General features: G+C 35.7%; 2 protein-coding genes across 2 annotated transcripts in view; one reads left to right on the top strand and one right to left on the bottom strand.

Moving 5' to 3' along the window:
* PSMD1 (proteasome 26S subunit, non-ATPase 1) overlaps positions 1 to 26,311 on the top strand; it is a 123,949-nt gene that overhangs the window by 47,756 nt on the left and 49,882 nt on the right. The gene's annotated exons all lie outside the window — the stretch shown is intronic.
* On the bottom strand, positions 6,470 to 25,316 carry HTR2B (5-hydroxytryptamine receptor 2B). Its single transcript, XM_033229878.1, has 4 exons — positions 24,930 to 25,316; positions 23,358 to 23,840; positions 12,283 to 12,483; positions 6,470 to 7,649 (listed from the first exon to the last, which is right to left on the bottom strand). The coding sequence occupies exons 2-4, from the start codon at positions 23,707 to 23,709 to the stop codon at positions 6,757 to 6,759; spliced, it is 1,446 nt and encodes a 481-aa protein (XP_033085769.1). The 5' UTR covers positions 23,710 to 23,840; positions 24,930 to 25,316; the 3' UTR covers positions 6,470 to 6,756.

Raw genomic sequence — 26,311 nt, 5'->3', positions numbered from 1 at the left:
AGGTTTGCATCTTTCCCTATAATTTTTATAACTTTTCCCACCACCCTGACTGATCTACAATCACTTCCAAGATTAGGCTGTAGAAAAAAATTAATGAAAAGAAATATAGTTGAAATCACAACAAAGAATTGGGAATATTTAGTAGTTGATAGAGTAGCAGCAGAGTTCGAGAGGATTGACTACACTTTTGAAAGAAATTCTGTTGTTGGTAGAATACCATCAAACAGCATCTTATGCTACAGAGAAATCTTTTGTGAAAGGAAAAGCTAATGTGGCAGACTTCATTGTCTTGTTTTAAGAAATTGCCACAGCCACCCCAGCTTTCCGCAACCACTACCCTGACCAGTCAGCAGCCATCAACATCAGGAGAAGACATTCTACCAGCATAAAGATGAATATGCACTGAGAGCTCAGATGGTCAGTAGTACTTTTTAGCAATAAAGGTTGTTGGGTTGTTTGTTTTTTAAATACAGAGGGTCTTGCTCTGCTGCCCAGGCTGGAGTGCGGTGGTGTGATCATTGCTCAGAGGCATACTTGAGCTGGTTGAGCTTGGGTTGAGGCAAAACTGTAGAGTAGCAGAGACTACAGGCACTCACCACGATCCCTGGCTAATTTTGGTTTGTTTGTTTTGTGAAGACAGTGTCTCACTCTGTTGCCCAGGCTCATCTTGAACTCTGGCCTTAGGAGATCCTCCTGTTTCCACCTCCCAAAGTGCTAGGATTATAGGCATGAGCCACCCATTGGGTCTGGCTATGTTTTTTAACTGAGGTATATACATTTTTTTGGATATAATGGTGTTGCACACTTAATAGGCCCTAGTATAGTGTAAACATAACTTTTATATGCCCTGGGAAACCAAAAAGTTCGTGTGACTCTCTTTACTGCTACAGTGTCTTTATTGTGGTAGTCTAGAACCAAACCCACAATACCTTTGAGGTATGCCTGTCCTTTATCTTAAATAATAAAGTTAAAAGTACAGTTGACCCTTGAACAATACGGGAGTTAGCATCACTGACCCCACAACCTTATACTGTCGAAAATTCACGTATAACTTTTGACTCCCCCAAAACTTAACTACTCATAGCCTACTATTGATCAGAAGCCTTGCGGATAACATAAATAGTCAATTAACATATAATTTTTATGTTATATGTATTATATACTATATTCTTACAGTAAGGTAGGCTAGAGAAAAGAAAATTATTAAGAAAATCATAAGGAAGAGAAAACACCTGTCTTCACTATTAAGTGCAAGTGGATCATCAGAAAGGTCTTTACCCCGTTGTCTTCACATTGTGTTGGTGGAGGAGGAAGAGGAGAGGTTGGTCTTGCTGTCTCAGTGGTGGTAGAGGTGGAGGAGGTAGAAGGGGAGCAGAAGAGGTAGGTAAACTCAGTGTAATTTTTAGTGAAAAAAAAAAAATTACATACTAGGGGGCCTGCACATTTCAAGCTCATGTTGTTCAAGACTCACTATTATATAGATACTGCCTGTTATAGCTTATTTGTCATGAAATTACACAGTAAGTTGCTAAAGTCATGTTAGATGAGTCATACCTCTTATGTCCTTTTAAACTTTAGAAGAGATTTTCTACCCCAGGTTCCCTGGGAGTGAATCTTTGTTATAAAAATTGTATGGAAATCCAACAGATAATTTCTTGAACATCCATTATGAACTAGGTACAGAGTCTTCTCCATAATGTCCCAGATAGGAAGTCATCCATTTACTACAAACTATAAAATATTTTTTTCCTATCGTGGATGGAAATGTTGAATAAAACAGAACAAAACACAGACCCATATAGCATGGTATTTCTTCTTACGCCAGTTTTCTTGAATACAGCTGTTAAACAAATACTAGTCTTCACTGTGTTATCCTCTAACTCTTATTTTGCCAGCTTTTTCATAAAGACACTAGACAATTTTCACAAATTCCTTATGACATAATATTTACCCAAGTCTGCTAGTCTAGCGCCTCTAAACAGGTGATGTAACTTATTGCGCCTGATTGTTTCTTATGTTTTACTTTTCATAGAAGTGTCCAGTGTTCTTCGAGGCCTCTTCTGAGATCTGGCAAAACCTATGTGTATTAACCTATTCTACATTTTGTCAAAAAATCTACCACAGACTCCACACTTTGAACTTCTTGAACCCTCTCTCTTCTTTTCTCTTTTAAAATATTGGAATACTTCATCATTTACATTCTTTTTGTACATTGCCATTTTCTGTTTTTCTTCCAAAATTTGGTTTCTTGTCAAAGAACTAGATAATTTTAGTATGGAAAGTATATTCTTCCAGGTGTACCCTTAGTATCTCTTGTAAAGAAGCATCCTACTCATGTTTGACTCTTATGTTGTTTTGTTTCTTGTCATTTGTTAATTTTTTCTATTGTCAGTGACTTGATATTTTATAACAATATAAATCAGTGGCTTAGTGTTTATATTCTGCCACATAGGAAGTTGATGGGCATGTAAAACTGTTTTTCTTCCATGTTTAGCCTAATGGTGCTTTGCTCTCTAATTAACAAAATTCACATCTGCCCTTTTATTTCCTGTAGCTAACACACGTTAAGTTCCCTGTTTCAGCAGCAGATGTCTCCCATGAGCTGCTGAGGTTTTGCTGAGGATAGTCAAATAAGTTATTTATGTGCTTGCTACTTCTAAGGGACCATTCTTAGTTCTCTTTTCATAAAATGAATCTTTAAGAAGTGGGAACTGGAAAAATTTTGGCTAAAATTTATTTTGTAAATGAAAATTAAATATAATTGACTTGTTTGAGGAGCTGGAGTTAAAATCCTCTATATGTTCTCTAAGTTTTAGTTTACTGCCATTACCCTAGAGTGAGAATTTTTTAAAGTAGAAGAAACCAGTGTTCTCATTTTTTTAAAGATAAGGAAATTGAATTCCAAAATGTTTAACAAAATTTCCCACTGTCGTAAAGCTAAATACTGAGATTCTAAACAGGCTTCATGATAGACCAGTGCTTTCTCCACCATGTTTTCAGTCGGAGCACCATCTTTTTGAGAGGCTCTGATAGAAGAGCTTTATTCTCAATTTTCCTCATTAACTTTAATATTTGAGAAGTGTCTGTCCTGTCTCCTAAGACTAGTACATGTTTTCTGAAGTGACATCATTTACAGTCTTAGCATGCTCTCCATCTTTTTTTTACCCCCTTTAGATTTCCCTTTTAAAATGAATTTGTGGACATTTGGTCTTATACCATGTTTTAAGAGTTTATTTCTTCATAAATTTTAAAAACTTCTTTTTAAGTATACTTATTGGATATGAATACTAAAAACATGTTAGTAAACACATATTTGTACTTCAGCAACTAAGATAAAGTTGTCTTTGTGTAAAATTCTCACGTATATTATCTCCTTTATTCATAGGTTAGTCCAGGGTATTACAGTATTTTATTTCTTCCTTCTGATATTTGTAGATTGTTATTTGTTCATAATGCTTATAATAAAAGTAAAAAATTAATTTGATAACTATTCTTTCTTAATTGAAATGAATGTAGTACATTAATTTTTTATCTAAATAAATGTTCTCTAGTGGAACATCTAATAAATCAGTGATTTTTGGGCCCATTGTTAGTACTTTCATTGGCAGATTTTATTATTATAACAACTTATACAGTACTGTTCATGATATTGACTTCTGAAAACTCATTTGGAAGTGAGTAGAATCTGAATTATTTTAATTTGACACTGGAAAGGAAAATGAAGAAAGTCAAAAGAATTAGTGTTTGTATATCTGTTGAAATTAAGTTGCTATAATGAACAAATTGATAATCTGATATGGACTTTTCTTAAAATTAGACAGTCTTGGTGGTCCCTTACAGGTTGCTATGACTTAGGCTGTTATAACATGGCATTAAATGTTTCTCAGTGTATACATTCATAAGCTTTTAGATACAGATCTTGCAAGATGAACAACAGATTCTTTGTGCAGCTGTTTTTTGGACCACACAAAGTGATTCCTTGAATATAAAAATGTTACATCATCATTGATCCTTATAATTTGAAGAAATCCTCCTAGTTAACCGGTTACCACTAAATTCACGATCATCTTTACAACAGTTCCATTCACAATTCTATATCAACTTGATACATATTCTCTGTATACTATTCTCTGTTTTTGCCCCAGTATCTTTGTGTTTCTGTCTGGGTGCTGTGACCTTTCCTTACTTTTTGTCATTTGCATTTTTTTTCTACATCTTTGTTTTCTTCTCTTCATTAATTGGCAGTAACATGGAATAGAAAGCCTTTTTTTTTTTTTCAAAATTATTCTAAATAGTTATAATCTGTTCCTTTTCTTCTAAAATAAGACTGTTAACTGGAGTTCTTTTGTTACATAAGCGTGTTTAACTGCTGAGATTTGCTTTCAAATTATACATCTCTTTAAAGTATTCATAAAATGGAAATACCAGTTTTGCATGAAAGTGGTAAGAGTTTGTGACTTTGTTGTACTTTTCAGAAATAGTCAATAATGGAGTTATGTTTCACTTTCTAGGATATTCTGGAAATAGTAGAAGGGTCTCTCATTAACTATAGAAAGATCTCTGGGTTAATTGTAAGCAACAGCTAGACATGGTGACTCACACCTGTAATCCCAGCACTTTGGGAGGCCGAGGCAGGCAGATAGCTTGGGGCCAGGAGTGGAGACCAGGCTGACCAACATGGCGAAACTCCATCTGTACTAAAAATACAAAAATTAGCCGGGTGTAGGGGCGGGTGCCTGTAATCCCATCTACTCAGGAGGCTAAGGCACGAGAATCGCTTGAAACCAGGAGGCGGAGGTTGCAGTGAGCCAAGACTGCACTCCAGCCTGGGTAACAGAGTGAGAATCTGTCTCAAAAATATATATATATATATATATATATTGTAAGCCAGGAAATTTTTCTTAAGGTTTTGACGTGAAACAGTTTATAGGTATTGTGGCTGATTCTGGAGGTGTGCTTGTATTTAAGCACACAGATTTGGAGGCAGTACAAAGCATGTGAGAAGATAGTTCTTTTGCTCTAGATTGTTGTCTATGGGTAGAACTTTGGCAATGTGATTGCCTGCTAACTCATATATAGATTTCCTGAAACAATTATGTATGCCTTCAGATACATAAAATACAGAATTTGGAATCCTGTCATAGTGATAACTGAAAATTTAATCTCAACATACCTTGGCAAGAATATAAATCTTAACATATGCCAAATCCATCATATTAGAGACCAGAACCAAAAACCAAAATAGAGAATGATTTTTTTTTAAGGAATGTAAATTATATTGCCTCTTGTGTGAGATAACCACCCGTAATACTGCTGAAAAATCTTAGACTAGTAGTAGGGAAACATGCCTAAAGCTTTGATGATTTAGGAATTAAATGTGTATGATGTACTCTTCCCAGCAGATTGTATATAGCCAGTAAGGAATTGTAACAGATCAGGATTTATGTATTAGAGCCGTATTCTAGCAAAGGATTCTGCCACTGTGAAAATATATGCCTTGTTCACTTATATGCTGAGATCCTCTGTAGCCAATACATTTCTTGAGGTAATTATCCTAAACTGAGTTGCCTGCCGAAGGACAGCAATAGAGTCATAGGTTGAGGGACAAATATGGGTGAAACTAAAAAGGAAAAGCTAAATATGAGTTGTCTTCACTGCAGACCCCCTTAGCCTAAATTTGCACTTACAACAGGAGATTTAAAATGTATATCAAAAGTAGATTGTATTGTCTACCATTTACTTAGTGGCTTCTGTGTACTCATCCTCGTAAGAATTGGATAAAATGTAGATGACAGTACTGGAGCTTGAAGAAAATTAAGTATTTTTCCTAAATTTAATCAGCTGTCTGGTAAGTGGCACAGGTTGGACTCATTCTGAGACCTAACAGTGCAAAATAATATACTGAAAGGGTGAATAAAAATTTTTGTGCTGGCAGTTCACTTGAGTCACTGGACAAGCATAGATAGGCAGGCATGATCTCACTTAAAGTTTGTATCCTTGATTAAGGTCCCATGTTTGTGCACGTTAATTAATATCTTTAAGAAACCTAATATGGTTCAGGTACCCAAGCGATTTTATTTGTGTTTTCCTCCTTCTCCAATAGACCCATCTGTGCTGAGGAGATGCCCAATATCAGTCATTTAACGAACAGCTCTAGTTCCAAGTTTGTTATTTTGTGTGATATCCAGCTGCTATCCTCCCTGTCCCTTCCATCAAAACAGTTTCCTGATCAAAGGAAAATTATGACTACATTCAACTAAATCAGACTATAAATGGTAATCTTAACTCACATCCAGATTGTGATTACTGTTTTGTGCACTTATTTTTAGCTCTATGTTCCTTTTGTTCTGTATCATGCCTTACACTTTCAAGGCCTGGAAGGCAAGGCTAATGTTTGTTTTGTTTTATTTCATTCTTAGCACAACTTTGCATATAATTAGGAACCAAATAAATTTTATGATGATGGTGGTTCTTTTTAAAGCCTGAAATTTATTGATTTGACTTTATTTCATTTGAATACCTTAACATTTAACCAGAGTGCCGGATTGTTTTCATTTGTAGCTATACAAAATTGTTTTCCTCATAGAATAATCTTGTCCAAATTAGGAAAATTGGATATTCTTAATACTTAACTCTTAGGTTAAAGAGATTATTTGATATATGACATAATATTCTTTATATAATATATTCTTGGCACATTTACATCTCATTCATCATCTTACTCATCATTATGTTTGATGACAACTGCCAGTTCTGCTACACGTAACTAATTTGCTCTTCAGTTTTGTCACCTTCATTTTCAGTGAGGAGAAGTGTATCTAGTAGAATGATTGATGAAGACTGAATAGTTGAACTTCGAAGCCTCATTGGACTCTGGTACATGGCAGGATTAATCCCATTTCGAATTCCATGTTTCTTGAAAAACTTAGAGTTCTCTGCCGTTGGATTCCGGAAGTAGATCTTACTGGAGCGTTTTCTGAGAGTTTTTACTGACTTTGTGGCCCGGTAATTGCAGGTTATATATCGACCAAATGCATCCCGAAATGTCTTATTGAAGAGGGTGTAAACCAAAGGATTCACTCCTGAGGAAACATAGCCTATCCACACAAATATCTCCAGGAGCATTTGGAGAGTAGTTTGGTTACAGGAATCACATAAAACTAAAGTTATGTTTGTAATAAAGAAGGGACACCACATAAGCAAAAAGAGGAAAAACACAATCCCTAGGACCTTTGAGGCTCTCTGTTCATTGGAAATGGTCTGCACTGACTTTTTTCCAATTGTGGATGTTCTTCGCATAAGTCTTTCATCACTTGAGTTGCACAGAGCCTTGTCCTTTCCAGAACCATCCAGCATTGCCACCTTTTCTGGTGACGAACAAGGTGTTTCATCCCTTTGGAAAACTGTAGACACAGTCAACCATGTTAGGCGTTGAGGCGGCTTGTTTTTGACCAAGTAAGCCTTCTTCTGTAAAGCATGGATAGTGAGAAAGTAGGTGACAATCATAATTGCAAGAGGTGTAAAGAAGGCAGCCAGTGAGCCAAAGAGCATGAAATTGCCAAAACGTTCCTTTGTCAGCACACAAGTGATATTGTTTGGGTTGTCCACATCAGTCTGTATCCCTTTAATAGGGACTGGAATGGCAATGCCTAAGGAAGAGGAAAACAAGATAAATTGAGTCATCTTATGACCTGTAACTCTTAGGTTAGATCCTTTTAGATTGCATCCTTATAACTTTATGCTTGTTGACGCATTATAATTCCTGGGACCCACAATGCAGGATTTGTCAAAGCATTCATCAGTGAAGATTTGACAAACAGAACCTAAGTGAGCACATCTGTTTTTAAACAAAGAGATTGGTTAGTAATTTCAGATTTATAATGAAAGCTCCCCTAAAGCTGTAGTATATTCATGATAAAGTGGAGAATGTCTTCATTTATTCTACATTTCTCATCATCTATTTTTGTTTTTTAAGCTATCTCAGATTAAGGAAGAGAAATTCAGAAGAGAAGTTGCTTTTTTCTTATTATCCAGTGTAGTTAATCTAGAGACACTTCAGAGTACATTTATTCAGTATCTTCATTCTGTTTTATCTTTGAGGTTACAGTTTCATTTAAGTTTTACCTTTTGATATGTGTGAATGTCTTTTAATCCTTTCCATATAAGTTCTTAGGGAAAACCAAAGTTCATTAAAAAGCGCCACTTAAAATTGGAATGTGTGTGAATTATGACATTGAAAGATTATGAGTTCTTAATCTTTCTTCTTCTGTGGAAGCCTGGGCAGAGTGGCACTCATGCCTGTAATTCCAGCACTTTGGGAGGCCAAGTAGGGGTGGATCACTTGAGGTCAGGAGTTTGAGACTAGCGTGGCCAACATGGCGAAACCCCATCTCTACTAAAAATATGAAAATTAGCTAGGCATGGCGGCATGCACCTGTAGTCCCAGCTACTCAGAAGGAGAAGGTGGGAGAATCACTTGAACCAAGGAGGCCAAGGTTGCAGTGAGTCAAGATCACCCCACTGCCCTCCACGCTCAGCGGCAGAGTGAGACTCTGTCTCAAAAAAAAAGAGTCCTTCTGTGACATAGGAAAGAAATATACCTCATGTTAATTTTCTGATCTTTAAATACCATGAAGTAAGTATTTAATATGATGTTGCTTTGTGAAGTAGCTTATTAGAAAGACAAATAATACAGGGGTTAACCTGAATCTTTTTCCTTTGAAACAGCAGATATTTTTTAAATGTCTGAATTAACTGATCTCTAGAAACCTCTGGAATCCTTGTGTTGTTTTGTGAATCCAAGAGCACTCCTCATCTACACACCCTTTTTATGGTAGCTAAGAGCCATTGACAAGAATATGTTCCTCAAACCCTTTCGAACAGAGGTCATTACTTTCTCTACTTTTCCTCATGTACACCACCAGAAAGAGGATTCTGTATACTTGCTCTACACCAGGGGTCATTATACTACAATTTGAGGACCATTGGCCCACATTCTGTTTTTGTAAAAGATTTATTGGCACACTGCCACTCCCATTTGTTAATAACATATTGTCTGTGGCTGCTTTTGTTCTGCAGCAGAGTGGAGGAGCTGTGACAGAAACCATATACACTCTGCAAGCCCAAAATATTTGCTGTCTTACCCTTTATAGAAAAAGTTTGCTGACCCCTGCTTTACCCTCTTACTTTCAGATCACTATTCCACTGTTTCTTTCTCCCCAAAAACACTTGCCTTTTGAAGTTTATTTTATCTACTTAATACTCTCTTCTCCATCTTGCTTTTCTGCTAACCTCCATGACATTTGTTCATCTTTGTCAATGGCTTCAGTACCTGCTATTGTCTTCTCTCCACTGCTCCAGTGCCAGCATTTTTCACAACTTCATCCCATTCATGACCCTTCTAAGACCTTAACTTTATATTTCTTGAACTCTTTGACTCTAATTATTATTATTTGCACTAAAGCCATCCACAGGTCTACTTAAAACAATCCCATATCTAAGATTATGAACTCTAATATTTCCCTTCCTTGTCCTGCTACCCTTCACTCCTAAAGAACTTTTGTTTACTGTTAGTTTTACCTCTAGTTCATTCGTCTCAATTTTCACATTCTCTTAACTCATTCTATTAATGAGACTTCATTCGTCTCAATTTGTACATTCTATTAATATCAAGACACACTACTTTCCTATCCAGCTTGTTGGTCAATAACTAAAAGTTTTCACTGGTACTTTTTATGCCCTTACCCTGTTATATTATCATATTTTCTGTTGCCAGGTTATTACCTAGGATAACTGTAAATCCAAAAGAAGAGAGTGAGCTCTCTTCAGCATTTTGTAGAATTTCAAAACTGAGCTTATTGTCATCTGCATTTTCATTTTTTCAAAGTTACTAATTTGTGATTAGTTCTACAAGACAAAGTGCAATGAAGTGAAAAAGCATTGATCTTGGCCTTGGTGCTGAAAAGCTGTAAGAGTTCTTAAGCCAACTGATTAAAACCTCTAGGTTTCTTTTTTCTTACCTATAAAAGGAAGAAGTGGATTTCTAAATCTGTATATCATGAGTCTTCCTTTTATTCTTTTTTCTCGTGCATCACTCATCACTTTGTATTAGTGTAATTTGTTTATGTGTCTGCCTTTCTTGAGTGCAAAGATTCTTTTTCTTGATCATCTGTGTATTCTTTACACTCAGTAAAATGTGGTCAATTTATAAATTGATGGTATCCAGCCTTAATTTAGATGCCATTTATACCAGTAGGCTGCTTACCTTATTAGCTTGATCATATTTCACAATTTCAAATATTTTAATTCTTAAGGATCCATTTCTTCAGTTTTTTTCCCTTTCTCTGTCTTACTCTCCCACCCCACCCCAATACACACATACCTCACACTCTCCCTTTCCCTCTCCCTCATTGCAGTGAGCTTACCAAATGTGAGTCATCTGGCATAAATGACTTTATTATAGTTTTCCTCCTTCTGCTTCAAATTTTAATTTTCACCCATTGTCTCCCATTCGCTTTCTGTAGCTGCTTTTGGGGAACTGGTTCTGCTCTGTCGGCACCTGCTTCCTAAACTAGCCTTTTCTCTCTGTTTTTTTTTTGTTGTTGTTGTTGTTGTTGTTTTTTTTTTGAGGCAGAGTCTCGCTCTGTCGCCCAGGCTGGAGTGCGGTGGCTGGATCTCGGCACACTGCAAACTCCGCCTCCTGGGTTCACGCCATTCTCCTGCCTCAGCCTCCCGAGTAGCTAGGACTACAGGCGCCCGCCACCTCGTCCGGCTAGTTTCTTGTATTTTTTTAGTAGAGACGGGGTTTCACTGTGTTAGCCAGGATGGTCTCGATCTCCTGACCTCGTGATCCACCCGTCTCGGCCTCCCAAAGTGCTGGGATTACAGGCTTGAGCCACCGCGCCCGGCCTTCTCTCTGTTTTTAAATCTCTTCATTCTGAATAGACTTTTTCTTGGCCCTGCTTTCTTCCCACACCAGAGGAGTAACACAGCTTGCTTTTACCTCCAAACTTTTTCAAAGAGGTCCAGCCCTTACTTATATCATCATTTCAGGAATATAAAGGTCAATTTCATTGTTTTGCTTTCTTGCTGTTTTTGCCCCAGTGCTCCTACTCAGATTAGGGAGGAGTAATTTAAGTATTCCAGGTCTCTTAATTTTTTGCCTCTTTGAAATATTTTTACAAGGAGGAAGCTAATCTGCTGATCAAACCATTGTAATTTTTGCAGATCTGTTTGTTTTTCTCATACTAACATATAAGAGCTTTGAATGATTTATGCATACTTCATGATAAGAAGTATAACTTTGAGTATTATAGATGAGTACAGGGCCATAAGACGATTTAGAAAAAGGATTTCTTTTATAAGTCATTTCTGAACATCAGTATGTTTTCTTTGCATCTCTTAAAGCTTTGAATTAAACATACTCAAAACACTTACGTGCAGTGACTCACGTCTGTAATTCCAGCACTTTGGGAGGCTGGGGCAGGGGGATTGCCAGAGCTCAGGAGTTTGAGACTGGGCAACATGACAAACCCTATCTCTACCAAAAATACAAAAATATAAAAATTAACCAGGCGTGGTGGTGTGCGCCTGTAGTCCCAGCTACTTGGGAGGCTGAGGTGGGAGGATCGCTTGAGCCTGGGAAGTCGAGGCAGCAGTGAACCATGATTGTGCCACTGTACTCTAGCCTGGGTGACAGAGCGAGACCCTGTCTCCAAAAAAGAAAAAAGCAAAAAACAACCCACTTAAGCAGACACTTAACTGCCTTTAATCTGTACACATATGTTCTGAAATGTTGGCTTCCAAGATTAATTTGTGTTCTTTGATATCTGCCTACAAAATGTTTGAGTTGTGATTTTTGTTTTTTCTCTTACAATCTTTTAAAATGTGATTTAAGGTGCATTTCATTTCTTGTTATTTTAATGTAATTACAGAATTCCAAATGCTAGCTAGACCATAATTATCTGTTGGGAAATATGAAAACTGTTCTCAAACTTAGCCTTTCTGCAAATTAGATATCTAAGCAGAAAGAAATCTCAGTAAACACTGTGCAGATGGTTCTTTCTGAGGACATGAGCTTTGTTACTCTTCACACTTTTTACCAATAGTATAGTTTAGAAGCCGTGTGATGAATGCAGTGACGTAAGGAGCTTATGTTAATATATCAGTAGGCTGGCTTGACCTCTCATGCTGAATTTCATTGCCTACTAGACCTAGTATTCTCCTAGCCAAGTGGAACCAAAGACTTTGTATACCACCCATACTCTGGTATTCTCTACATACCTATTGAAATTAACCACACCACTGTAATCTTGATGAATGCTGTAGCCCGTGAGTTATATTGATTGGCCTGGATTGGCTTTTTGATGGCTATATAACGATCCACTGAAATGGCACAGAGATGCATGATGGATGCGGTTGAAAAGAGAACGTCAAGAAATAACCAGGCAGGACATAGAACAAGTGGGAGGGGCCACATAGCCTCTGAAAGAAACAAAAACAAGACAAACATTTTCTTCTATAAAATGGCAACCTTCAGTCTACAGTTTTTCAGGTGATACAACTTTTGTCTTTTTTGTTACTCGTCTAAAATTTTATAACTTTAACAAGATGGTGTTTAATATCAGATAATGGAGACAACATTAAGTTCAATATTTCTGTGGATGGTAACTTTAAAATACATTTTCTATTTTATATAATAATTATGCCTTTTTTCTAAGTCGGCAACAGCTTAACTTTTTAGCATTATTGTGACCTTTGCTCTTTTGTTGATTCCGTTTGTGATCTTTTTAAAATTTATGTAGTATTGTGACTGGAACTTAACCTTGGTATTTAAATAAAATTTATTTTTAAGCTGCTGTTGTATAAAAAGAAAACATTTTACCATATACAGGAAACAGTATAACAAAAAGCATATTAGAATGGGAGTCCCTGTGACATCTGGGTTTTGGGCTCACTTCTGGCAATAACTGAACAGCAAGATCCTTGTTTATAGCATACTCTAGTTTGATGAAATAGTGGAATGATTGTTTTGACAGAAATAGTTCTCAAATAAAGATTGCAAAAGGAATGGCTTCAGATTATCTGGAAGAAAAGTAGATTGTTTCCCTTTCTATATTCCATCATTCACTCCAAAAACTGGAGATATAATAATTAGTACAGACTTTTGATTTAAAAAGAAAATCTCAGGGTTAGACGTAGTACTTCATTTATTTAACAAACGCTTTACAAAACACTGCGTACCTCATATAGTCTTAAGCCCTTTAGAAATATTAACCTTAAAAAAATTTTAGGCGTGAATGTGATATTGAATATTCTGCATAGTTTTCTAATAAATTACTTACACAGATGTTCATACATAGGTGAATTTAATATGCGTTACATATATACACCCACCACTTTTCAAAGTGTGTTTACAGTTTCAAAACAACTAAAATTTTAGAATTCCCCCTAGAATATTTCCATTAGAATCCAGTTTAATGCCTGTAGAAAACAAATGTCATGCATGTGAGATTATCTAAGTCTCTTTTAGGATTTGATTGTTATATGTCCACCGATAATATATAATCTACTTTTCTTCTGGCTATTGCAGGTGTATCTGACTTTGACAGGTATAAAGTGATTGTCATAATTGAAGGAAAACCAGGATAATCATCTCAGGATTACAGAACAACAAGAGACCCTTCTATTGTGAATTGTTTAAATTTAAGGAGCCTGGGGGTGGAGAGAGATTAAAATCTCAGAACAAAAAAAAAAAAGCATAATTTAGGGGCAGAGTTCTTAGATAGATTTGGCTATGTTATTTTCAAGCATCAAGTAGGAGATTTTTTAAAAGTCAGGTAGTATTTCAGTGAAAAATATTTGGGCACTTCACAAAGTATCCTAAAGGTAGCAGGGCTGATACATCCACTTTTTGGTGCCTTCTGTTTCCAGAGTTGGTATGTGGCATTCTGAAAAGGAATATTAAAATATTTCTTCCTAGGAACAAAATAACAAAATCGGCGCAAACTTTTACTTAAAAAGAATAAATGACTGGACTTAGTTCCATGTTCAGCAGCTTCTTAAAAAGGGATGAAAGCATCAAGTGGAAGGGGTCATTCATGATTTTTGGTGTATTGCTGTAAACTTTTCATGCTTGTTGAATTGGGGGTAGGAAGGGATAGAGGTGGTACATTTTAGATTTATTGAGCTGGAAGGAACCTTAGAGATTACCATTGATCTTGCATATGAGTAATTTCAGGTATGATTAAGTCTGAATGTAGGGGTAAGGAAGGGAGGCATTTATTTATTGAAATTTAAATATTATTTGAAAGTGTTCTTTAGAACTGCCACTCAGAGTTTGCTGTTAAGATGGAGAGTGAGGATCGGTATCACCTGGGTACTTAGATATTCGGGCTCTTGGGTCTCATCTCAGACCTACTGTATCAGACTCTGCAATTAAACAAGGTTTCCAGGTGATTTGTATGCAAATTAACATTTGAGAAGCAGTGCTTTGGAAGATTTTCTGGGAAGGTTTGTGTGTGAGTCTTAAAAGATGCTCTTAGTTTGCTGTTGTAGGGTTGGTTATAGGCACTTGAAATGTCTCATGGAAAGGAACTAATGGGAGGCCTCTCAGAATAAATTAAGTCAGAGAAACGGATGTTTGGGGAAAATCTGATCAATTGGATTTTCTCACTCTTAGCCGTAGCATTCAGATTTTCCGTCATTTAGTGGAAAAGGACCTTGGACACAGGCAGCTTTAAAGCGAACTAACAGTCTAAGTAGAGTGAAAAGAATCATTTTAGAGTTTGCAGTGGAAACTACTAAAAATGAGGGTACATTCTAAACTGAGCTGGAGTTCTAGATTTACGACTGTAAGTAGGGTGGTAGAAAAATACTCGTCTAGAGCATTTTTTTCCACAAAATATATTTAACAAGCTTGTTATATAAAATCAAACATTTAACATTGTCAACATTTCTTCAATAATTCAAACTCACTGATATCTAACTCTGGGAGTAGTTTGTATTTTGGAAGACTTCCTAAGCTAAAAGTATATTTACATATTTACAACACATGTAAATATAACTGAAGAACTACTTCAAATAATGTTGAAATTCACAGAATTCTAGAGATTTATGGTTATAGTTTAGAAGTATCACCAAATTTTTTGCAATCAAATGTACAGCACTAATTATGAAAAGTGTTTTACCAAAAGGGGGAGAAAAACTGGGAGGGAAATATATGATGTTAAAGTCCTGTGATAAATACTTAGAAGATTAAAAACTAATAACATACAATCAATTTAATGACCAAAAATTTTTTTTGAATCCCTGATTGTCATTTTTGGTAGCTTCACCCAGTCTTTCAGAAGGCAGTATGCTATGCTGTCAGGAACTCTCCACTGCCTCATCAGAGCCATGCTAAATGCAGTAACAGCCCTGGCTGAAAATAAGGAAGATGATGTTAGCAACTTTGAGTTTCACACACCTTCTCCATACAGGCTAAGTACTTATTGCTTACATGTATTCCTGAAAGATTAAAAGGCCCGTCACCCATTCATACCAAAAAATACTTTCTCAACATGCTTTAAAAGGATTCCTTACTTTGTTTTTATTTTTTTATTTTTTATTTTTTGAGACAAGGTCTGACTCTCTCTCCCAGGCTGCAGTGCAAGTGATGCGATCTTGACCCTGCAACCTCTGCCTCTCGGGCTCAAGCCATCCTCTGACCTCAGCCTCCCAAGTGGCTGGGACTAGAGGCACATACCATCATACCCGGCTAATTTTTTTGTATTTTTTGTAGAGATGGGGTTTCACCATGTTGCCCAGGCTGGTCTTAAACTCGTGAACTCAAGCGATCCACCCACCTCGGCCTCCCAAAGTGCCAGGATTACAGGCGTGAGCCACCATGCCCAGCTGGGTTCCTTACTTTGGAGGGGGGAGACAAACATACATATATAAATATTTATCACAATAAGGTATCAGAGATATTGGCGGGGTAATTATTGTGTTGTATCTTAGGTTTCCTTCCTTTAAGTCCTTACTCTCTCTAACATCTTTTAAAATTGTTTGCCAACTATTTAAACCTATCTGTTTAGCTATTCTAGTTATGGATTATACTTCTGAAGATTGAGGTTTAGAAAATTCTAGTCATAAATCTAGTAGCCATAAGCAGGAAGCCATAAGAAAACTCATATAAAAAATATGTGTCTTTGGAATTTGACCATCTGATGCACATACTCCTAATCGTGGGCTAAGAAGGAAAGTTTTTTTAGTGCTGATTTAAGTAACCCTATGAAGCCCTGTTAGCGTCACTTTACGCAGAAAGAATTTATAAACTCATTCCCACTTAAAATTCACTAGAATTTTCTTATTACAGTTAGTGCTTTATTGTTAACAGAAATATTGAGATGTGATACAGAATTTTCTTTAAGAAAGAATGAGACTGAAATTTAAGATTAAGAGAGATGAATCTTTACAATTCCAAGCCTTTCTGATTTCAAGTTTCATGAAACACTGGTGGATAGTTTCTGTGAAACTAACATAAAAGAAAAAGATAGCTGCATTAAATTAATAGAACCCTATATACAATGCAAAAAAGAAAAAGAGGCTTTTGTAAATGCCTAATAGATTTGGGTAATCTAAGAATTTATAGAAATTAAAAACAGTTCTAGACACACTTGTTTTATAAAGGGACTTTTCCTAGTCCAGACACTTTCATTCTAAAATCGTTTTTTAGTTAGTATTAATTTAGTTAGCTCAAAGTCAGAAAAGTTTATTTCTATTTAGAATAACTAAATTAAAGGTTAAGTTGGTATGGTGAAATACTTTATTTCAAAACGTTTATTTTAGGAGTTTTGGTTTTAGGAATTTCTAATTACATTTATTTGTTATAATGTGTTATATCCCATGTACTTCCACAAAGACTTAGGACATTGAAAATTTGAAATAACGAAGTGAAACAGTTACATATTTAAATAGAAAGAAAGAAAGAAAAGTGTATCTAAGAGTCAGTCTGAGGGAAATAGGTTACTAGGTTCAACTAAATTAATTACAGTTATTCGAGGGCTCTACATTAGACTCTTTTCATTAAAATTAAGAAAGAATAATAGCATTTCTGCGAATGCCTGAAATAATTACAAACTGAATATTAAAGCAACAAAACAAGTCCTAGATGGGTCTTGTCTTATAGACAGTTGTTTAATTATCTAAAGAATATCAGTAGCACAAATATTTTATTGTTTAAAATAAAGATTGTGCTTTAAATACTGCCATACATAGGGGATGGTAGGAGTTGTCATTCAGTTATGCAAATTGTTATTTGTCTCCCAGACAAGGTTCAACAAGTTCGTAAGTATGGGCCCAGGTCTAATACCTTCCACAGAAAAGTGATCTTGCAGTCATCTGAAGGATTTGTACAAGTACAGGTCGACGCTCAAGTATTCTTTTCCACTTAATATGAAATATAACTTTAACAGAAAAGAATACTGAGATCTAACTTGTCCCTAAGGGGGGAAAAATTCTGTGATCCTCTTAACAGTTGCATGGGGTTAAGATATAATTGTTTTTTCTCTATGCCAAATATGACAGTTTTAGCTGGTCACATTTCTCATTGGCATTTGAGAAAGCAGAGTAATAAAGGTTAAGAGTGTGAATTCTAGGCTGGGCGCGGTGGCTCAAGCCTGTAATCCCAGCACTTTGGGAGGCCGAGACGGGCGGATCACGAGGTCAGGAATTTGAGACCATCCTGGCTAACACGGTGAAACCCTGTCTCTACTGAAAAATACAAAAAGCTAGCCGGGCGAGGTGGCGGGCGCCTGTAGTCCCAGCTACTCCGGAGGCTGAGGCAGGAGAATGGCGTGAACCCGGGAGGCGGAGCTTGCAGTGAGCTGAGATCCGGCCACTGCACTCCAGCCCGGGCGACAGAGCAAGACTCCGTCTCAAAAAAAAAAAAAAGTGTGAATTCTAGAATCAGTCCTCCTGGGTTTAAATCGTGTCTCTGCCACTTTGTAATCTTGAACAGATTACTTATCTCTCTGCTTCTCTGTCCTCTGTAAAATGAGGATAATAGTACCTGTTTTATAGGATTGCTTTAATAGAGTTTATATGGATGATGATTAAATACATGTGAAGTGTTTAGAACAGTTCCTGGCATAAAGAGAGCACTCAGTAAATGTTAGTGCTTATTACTGTTGTTTAACAGAAACTAGCCAGCTAACTCAACCATGAAAACACTCCTACATAGAAACAACAAGCAAATCATCAGTATGAAGTAAGAGTGTTTGTCTTTTCTACCTGCTGTAGCGAAAGTGCATACATCTGATTCAGCTTAAAACTTTAAGCTATACTTTCAGGGGGTGAGGGAGGATGGGCTGAGAACAGTTTAACTCTGTTTAACTTTGAATTAAATTTGTCAAAGTATGTTTTTTACTAACATTGAATTTTAACTGCTGTTTATTTTACATATGATACAGGAAAATAACCTGTATGCATTGCATGCCTGGGTTTTTTATTGGTTTGGGTATTTTGTTTGTTTGTTTTTGCTTTCTTTTGAATTAGTACAAAAACCTGAGGATTTTTACTAGAAACCCCGTATCTTGATGAAGCAGACTTATTTTATCTGAAACCTGCTTAACCTTTGGGCAGCTTTTTAGTTTGGAAAGTTAGGTTATACCATTTGTCCGGAAAATAATTAGCATCAGTCCATAAATCTGGGACATAAAATGTTTCCCTTTGGAGGATGTAAAAGACTATTTTTAAAGGCGTTCCAAGTGGGCTGTTCTTATAGAGTTTACAGAGGTACTCAGTTCATGAACTTATTGCAGCAGGCAAATCATAAATAGTTCTTATGTCCAAAGAGAACATGATTTTCATATATACATTTATCTCAGAGATTCTAATGCTCTGTCTTTATCTTCCAGAAAAGACATAGTTCAGTTCAAATTATTGTTTAAAAGTTTCTGTTTTGTTTTTTACCTTTTTGACTACATTTGAGCATATGAGTTATCCTGGGTTTCATTGTCTAATATGATAGTGTTTTAAATGTTTTAAGCAATTTAATGCTTACAAAATGTTTTCCTGGTTTTTAAATTTTCCACTTCTTTTTAGAAGTGACTTTAATTAATTGCTTTTCTCCTCCATTTCAGAACTGGGTAGGCTAACATTTTACTGCATAAATGAATAACTGCCATTTTTCTCTTACTGCTATACATTTGTTTCATCTCTGATTAGACTTACATCTCAACTAAATCATATTTAATTTGCATGTGGTACTCTACCAATTACTATTAGTGCTTATAAGATGCTGGGCCCTGCTTGTCAAGGTGATTGAACTCTGAAATAATAAGTGACTTGCCTGATCCAACACAGGAGAACCAGGATTCAAACCCTGGGATGCCGTGCTTCAAACAGCTGTCTTTCAGCCATTTTACATACTCTCTTTCAACTCTACCAAGGATACTGTTTGAACTTATAGATCATGAGGCATCAATTAAAACTTAAGTTATAGCCAGGTTTGGTGGCTCACGCCTATAATCCCAACACTTTGGGAGGCCAAGGCATGTGGATCACCTGAGGTCAGTAGTTCAAGACCAGCCTGGTCCACATGGCACCCCATCTCTACTAAAAATACAAAACTTAGCCAAGTGTGGTGGCCTGTGCCTGTAGTCCCAGCTACTCGGGAGGCTGAGGCAGGAGAATTGCTTGAACCTGTGAGTGGAGGTTGCAGTGAACCGAGATCATGCCACTGATCCCCAGTGGATGGCCAGATGCCATATTTTCCCCTGTTACTTTTTTTTTTTTTTTTTTTTTGAGACGGAGCCTTGCTCTGTCACCCAGCCTAGAATACAGTGGCGCGATCTCGGCTCACTGAAACTCTGCCTCCTGGGTTCAAGCTATTCTCCTGCCTCAGCCTGCCGAGTAGCTGGGAATACAGGCGCATGCCACCACACCCGACTAATTTTTGTATTTTTAGTAGGGACGGGGTTTCGCCATGTTGGCCAGGCTGGTCTCGAACTCCTGACCTCAGGTGATCCATCCGTTTCAGCCTCCCAAAGTGCTGGGATTACAGGCATAAACCACTGTGCCCGGCCTCCCCTGTTACTTTTTAAATCACTTATAAAATGAAAGAAAGAAAGGTTCAGAGGAACTCTTAAATGGTGAACATCCTGTCTTTTTTATATCAGCATAAGATGTTGTTTTCTTGCTCAAGTATTTCTAATACAGGTATTTTCAAACTTTATGTTATAAGCTGTTGATTTGTGATCATGGATTTTAGGAATTATGGACAAGACAATAAAAAACTAGAACTGTAAAGATCAAGTCCAGTGCTCCCAGATAGGAAGAAGTGGCAGAAAAATTGACCTAGCACAACTCATTTGAAAGACGATGTTGTGCCTAAGTTGTCATAATCTTGGGAAAATAGGAATTCAAACTGTGTATTGCTAAATATTATACAGATCAGTGATTGAAAAATATCTCTCGGTATAAGGACACAAGGGCCACTTTTATATTTTACTGCTCTTATTTTTAAATTTTAATTTTATTAGACCACTAGCTAGTATAGTTTTTCTGTTACTTTCATTGAATTCCCCTGAGATAGCTAAAATTATTGTTCATAGTGATAATCTTTTATCATAGAACCAAGAACACTTGTTTGTACAAGCATCAGAAGTCCTGAAGATTACCACTACAATAAGAGTGTAAATAAAGTCTAATTCTGCCTTTTAAAGTTATCAGAAGTTCTTATAAAGGCATTAGTTTAGAAAAATCTTAGTGTTTATTACCTTGCAAAAGGAAAATATCTTAGTATTTGAAGTCAGGTTTTCATTTGTAATACATGCAGTTCCCAATTTATAAATTCATCCTTTGAAGTTTGTTAGAGAGCAACATGTGTTTTTTTCCTACATTTTTTCATAGAAATTGAACTATGCTTTAAATAATTAATGCAATAATGTATTAGATAGTGGTTCCCAGATTTATTCATTTTTTTAAAAACCTACAAACCCCACTAGACAACTTAATTCTGATAGTAAAAGTGTGGGGGGCTATAAAAGATTTTATTTTGTAATTAGAAATTAACAAACGTGAGTCAGGTATGGTGGCATGTGCCTGTAATCCTAGCTACTTGAGAGGCTGAAGCCAGAGGATCGCTTGAACCCAGGAGTTTGAGGCCAGCCCAGGCAACATTGCCAGACCCCATCTGTATTAAAATAAATAAATAAAAGTAAATTTAAAAGTTTAACATTTGGAAGAATGAAATACTATTAAAATATCTATCAATTATTTAAGACATAAATATGAAGACATTTCACATATTTTATGTTAACATATGTTGGGTTTTCTGCTAATTGTATTGCTGTCTTGGGTACCAACATTTTTTAAATATACACTTAAAATTTTCAGCTGCTGGATACCTATTTTTCTATAGAATACATGGAATTATCTTTGTTATCTGTTTTTGTTTGTTAGCTCACTTTAATTCTGTGGTACTTTGCCTTTTAAGATTCCTTAACTATTTAGCTGATAATTTAAGCATCTACCATGGTATTTTGCATATAACTTAAAATATTTTTGATATTTATGGGCTCAAAGATTTTAAAGCTAAAATTCACTTCTGCATCATTCTTTCAATTGCATGTATTGAATGACATATTAAATGTTATGGTAGTCTGAAATAAGCATTTTGACATTTTCTGTTTGCCTAGCAAAGCACAGTTTGAAGAATATGATTTTACATCTTAAGCTACTATTATGTACATGGAGATGAGAGCTAGAATCATATGCCTGTACAATATTTATCAAATATGCATATATATTTCTACCTAATACTTTCTTTTAAGCTTTATTCAGAATTAGGGTACTTTATGTTCTCTGTTATAGTAAGGCTTCTTAATTATTTTTCATGGTTTCCTGCAGTGTTAGATTACTTAAAAGATTACAAATTTATAAGACAGAGGGAGATAGACTGTTAATTATTAGAAAGTCTAATTAAAGCAGTAGAACCTTACTCATTACTGCTTGTCCTGCCACATAATTTTCTTGATTTATTTTAAAGCCCAGGTAAATGTTGATTTAAAATGGAAGATTTAAACCTGTTACCATCTAATAATGGTTTTAGATATCTTTCTGTTATTACTTATAATTTTTTTTTTTTTTTTTTTTTTTTTTTTTTTTTGAGACGGAGTCTCGCTCTGTCGCCCGAGCTGGAGTGCAGTGGCCGGATCTCAGCTCACTGCAAGCTCCGCCTCCCGGGTTCACGCCATTCTCCTGCCTCAGTCTCCAAATTGTAATGTGTAAAACCTGGGCATAATAGTTGGAATAGCAGGAGTTTTTTACTTTCTAATAGTGGATTCTAGTTTAATAAATTTTACTTCTGTAACTTAAAATATTTTTATCTTCATATAAGTAAATATAATTCTAAGAAACCATATCTGCCACAAGTAATCATTTTCCTTAGGTAGTTTATGAATGGAATATCGGTTTACACCAAGCACTGAATAAGTTAAATATCCTTTTAATGCTGATTCCAAGGGTCTAGGAACCCTCATAATTCATCAGCAGAATTATTTGTGTTTACCCAAATTTTATAACTAGAGATGATATGCATAAATCTGGAACTACTTATATCTATTTTTTTATTATAACAAACTAAGATTTCAGTGTCAAACTATACTATACCTTTTATTATCACAATAACTAGGTTTTAATCCACTTACTAACTTAGAGGTCTATCAAGAACACAGATGCCCATATATCATAACAAATTAAATAGATGAATCATCTCTTTGGACACTCTGAGCCAAACCATTTCCTTCAGCAACTAAACATAATTTTTCTTAACATGACACTTATGAAGGAATTGTGTTCAAGTTTATAATATACAAACTATTAAGAGCTATAATAAGGATTTTTGGACAATTCCAATTTTAAACTGGGGTTTAGCGATTTAAATTGGGATTTAGTGATTCAAAGACCTTATCGTTAACCCAACACATACCTGTCCCGGAATTGTCCTAGTTTTTGCTTTAAGGAAAAAAAGTATCAATGTAGAAAAGTTAAGGTATAGACCTCTTCATTATAATTTATAGATAATATATTCAGAATCTATAAATATCACCAACTTGAATGACTTTTTAAATGATTTTATTAGATAGCTTAGGAGGGAGAAAAATAACTTCCAAAAAAAATTTTTTTCTCTTTAAAACTGATGATCAACCATAGAAAATGATGTAAAACAAGGGACCGTGTACTTGCCGTATCTTTAAATAGTCCAAGTTCATCTTTTATTTCAAGAAAAGTAAAGATTAAATGAGTGCCCATTCTCTAATAGTATATCATAGTTCTGTGGTTTGATGGCACAAACAAAGTGAAATACTTACCAAACATTATTGTCAAGAGGGCAATTGGCATCACAAACAATCCAACCAGCAAATCAGCCACCGCCAAGGACATTAGAAAGTAATTAGTAGCATACTGCAGCTTTTTCTCCAGTGAAACAGCCAGAATAACAAGGGTATTTCCACCAATTGTGGGTATTATCACCATGAGTATCAGAAGAGCTGCCCAGTGCAGTTTATTTCCCTGTTCCTCAACAATCTGTTTCATTTCCTCTGGTATTGATTCTGTCTGTAATCCAGACCAGTTAGAAGAGATAACGTGAACAAAGGTGCTCTGCAAAATGTGCTCAGGCATTGTGCTTTGAAGTTCAGACACTCTGTAAGAGAGAGCCATTTGCTGTTTTTCTGTGATTCAATCCCGTTCCGAACAGTGGTCAGCATGGTTAGTAGCTAAACTGGTCATCTGTTTAATTTTTAAGGCATTGTACCCATGTCAAACACTCGAAAGCCAAAGTTGACACATTCCTTTAAAAAAAAAAAAAATTCAGGTTCTCTAAAATGAGCTTATACACACATCTGTCCATGTTTGTAGGTAAGATCTCCAAATATTTATTATTTTCTAGAGGCTTAAATTTAGAAGAGCTCAGTGAAAAGAAACTGATAGCTGTGAAAAAAAATAGGATACATATATGTGTATATTTAGTTTCTCTCTCTTTTTCTACCATAGTTGTAGAGTCGTGTTTGAACTTGCATGCCAGAGAGTTCCCCCTAGATACAAAATACATAGATTGCATTATTTTATTCATTTCTGAAAGTGGTAAAAACACTTAAACTTCATAGCCCTTCCCTTAGTAAGTCTGTTGTGCATTTGTGACAATGCAGCCAGTTCTCCAAGTATACTATATTTCTGATATTCCTCAGTTAATGAAACAGAAGACACATTAATTTTTTCAATGGTTGTAATAAAAAGTTAGGTGTTTCCTGACCCTTCAATGTCTTTTTACCTTTACTTACAGAAGAATAGAAAAGTCGAAACACAATAGTTCAGAATAGAACTTTTAGTATGTGCTGACCACCCACCTGGAAACACTCCAACCCCAACAAGGGTCTAAATAAATTATTTACCAGCTAGGAATCCTTATATGTAATTGGCTTTGTCTGACTAGGTTTGTAAGTACTAATATAAATGTCATTTTAGATTTCCTTTATTTTGAGAGAAGGAGAATAAATAGATATTACTAGGATCCATATAATTGTTTTTAGTAATTTCATCTCTCATGGTATATTTTTGCAACAATTGTGTTCTAAATTTAATCACTAAATTTGCCAAATTCAAACCAATTTTTTTTGTTGTTGTTTTAAGTAGTGTTTTTTTTTTTTTTTTTACCTTCCCAGTTGCCTTGAGAAGAAAGGGAAACCAAAAGGAAAATTAAACCATTTATTTGTTCATCAAATGTACAAATCACGTTTTAAAAAACTCTCCTTTAGCATTAGTAAATTTTTCATTTTGATTTTTAAATCACTGAATAGAAATGAAAGTTTATGATAGCAGAATTCTTGAAAATTAAAAAAAAAAAAAACCTTTAATTCCATACGTGTTTGTTAAATGCTTACCTCTGGTTTCGTTGTTACTGTGCCGAGCATGTCATCTTATGTGTTCACTAGACTTGCTTGCTGCTGTGACTGAAATCCTCCTCCCATTGACTTATTCTGAGCCTCCAGCACAGGCGGTTGAAAGCAGTGAAACAAATGTGTTGTATAGCTGCAAGCATGCCAAGGAGGTTATTTCCTCTTTGATACATTCATTTCTAGAGAGTAGCAGCATTCATTGTAATTCTGAAATCACTGTTAAGCCTGTTGAACCAGTTCATGGCCCTTATTCAAGTTATATTTTTAAGAGCTCTCTTTAATATTTGGGGGGACTGTAATAAACTTGATCATTTTAGCTTCAGATAGTTTTGTTTGGGATTAGGCCTAGGCTGTTTTTCCCATTTGAGAAAAAATAAGATATAATCTAGCTATTGTAGAGGTTTCATTCTATGAAGATTCTGCCCTTTTAAAAGCCTGTAGTGATTTCTCCAGTTTCTGTTTCTAGAAGTGAAACAAGATTCTTATCTAGCTTTTGTGCCTTTACTGTGGAACACCATTAATTTGCTCTGGTTGCAACCTTATATAGAAGAGCACAGAAAGGCCTGAATTCTACACGTATACATAGGTTTTAGCAGAAACTTTTTTACTGCTTATTTTTAAACAGATGATCTCTGGATTTAGGAGTGGTTCACAGCTTTTTTTCCCCGTAGATTTTACATTGAAGAAAATACAAGTAATGAAAATACTTTTTTGCCTTATGTCAGAAAATTGGTGTTTAAATCTTAATAGTTATGCTATTTAAGTTTTCTCTAAGACTAGCTTAATATTAGAACTTCAGCATTCTGAAGGTTTCCTTTTAAAATATCATTATAGGTGCATATTTTTAATTAATTACTTATAAATCAGTGATGGCATTTGTGCCCTTGTTTCAAATTTGTATTCCTTTGCCCATGTTGAATGTTATTGGAAAATACTTAGTTCATTTTAGCTCTGCCGAGCACTTCAGATTTTATTCAGTATTTGCTTTTTTAAAAACTCAAAATTTACTATATTAGAAAAAATACTTGTGAAGAATTCTAGAGGAAATAATACTCAAGAGAAATCAGATGTTTGTTAATGTACCAGAATTTCTATTCAGGAATATGAAGATATTTTAAGGCAAGGCACGGTGGCTCGTGCCTGTAATCCCAGCTCTTTGGGAGACCAAGACAGGTGGATTGCTTGAGTCTAGGAGTTAGAGACCAGCTTGGGCAACATGGCAAAACCCCATCTCTACAAAAAAAAAACACAAAAATTAGCCAGGTGTGGTGGTGCATGCCTGTAGTCCCAGCTACTGGGTGGCGGCAGAGGAGTTGGGGGTTGGGGGTTGAGGGTCGGGGGAGACCTGAGGCGGGAGGATTTCATGA

This window comes from Trachypithecus francoisi, unplaced genomic scaffold (genome assembly GCF_009764315.1).
Source record: "Trachypithecus francoisi isolate TF-2019V2 unplaced genomic scaffold, Tfra_2.0 Lachesis_group13, whole genome shotgun sequence".
Classification (NCBI taxonomy): Eukaryota; Metazoa; Chordata; class Mammalia; order Primates; family Cercopithecidae; genus Trachypithecus; species Trachypithecus francoisi.
This window is presented reverse-complemented; position numbering and strand designations above follow the sequence as displayed.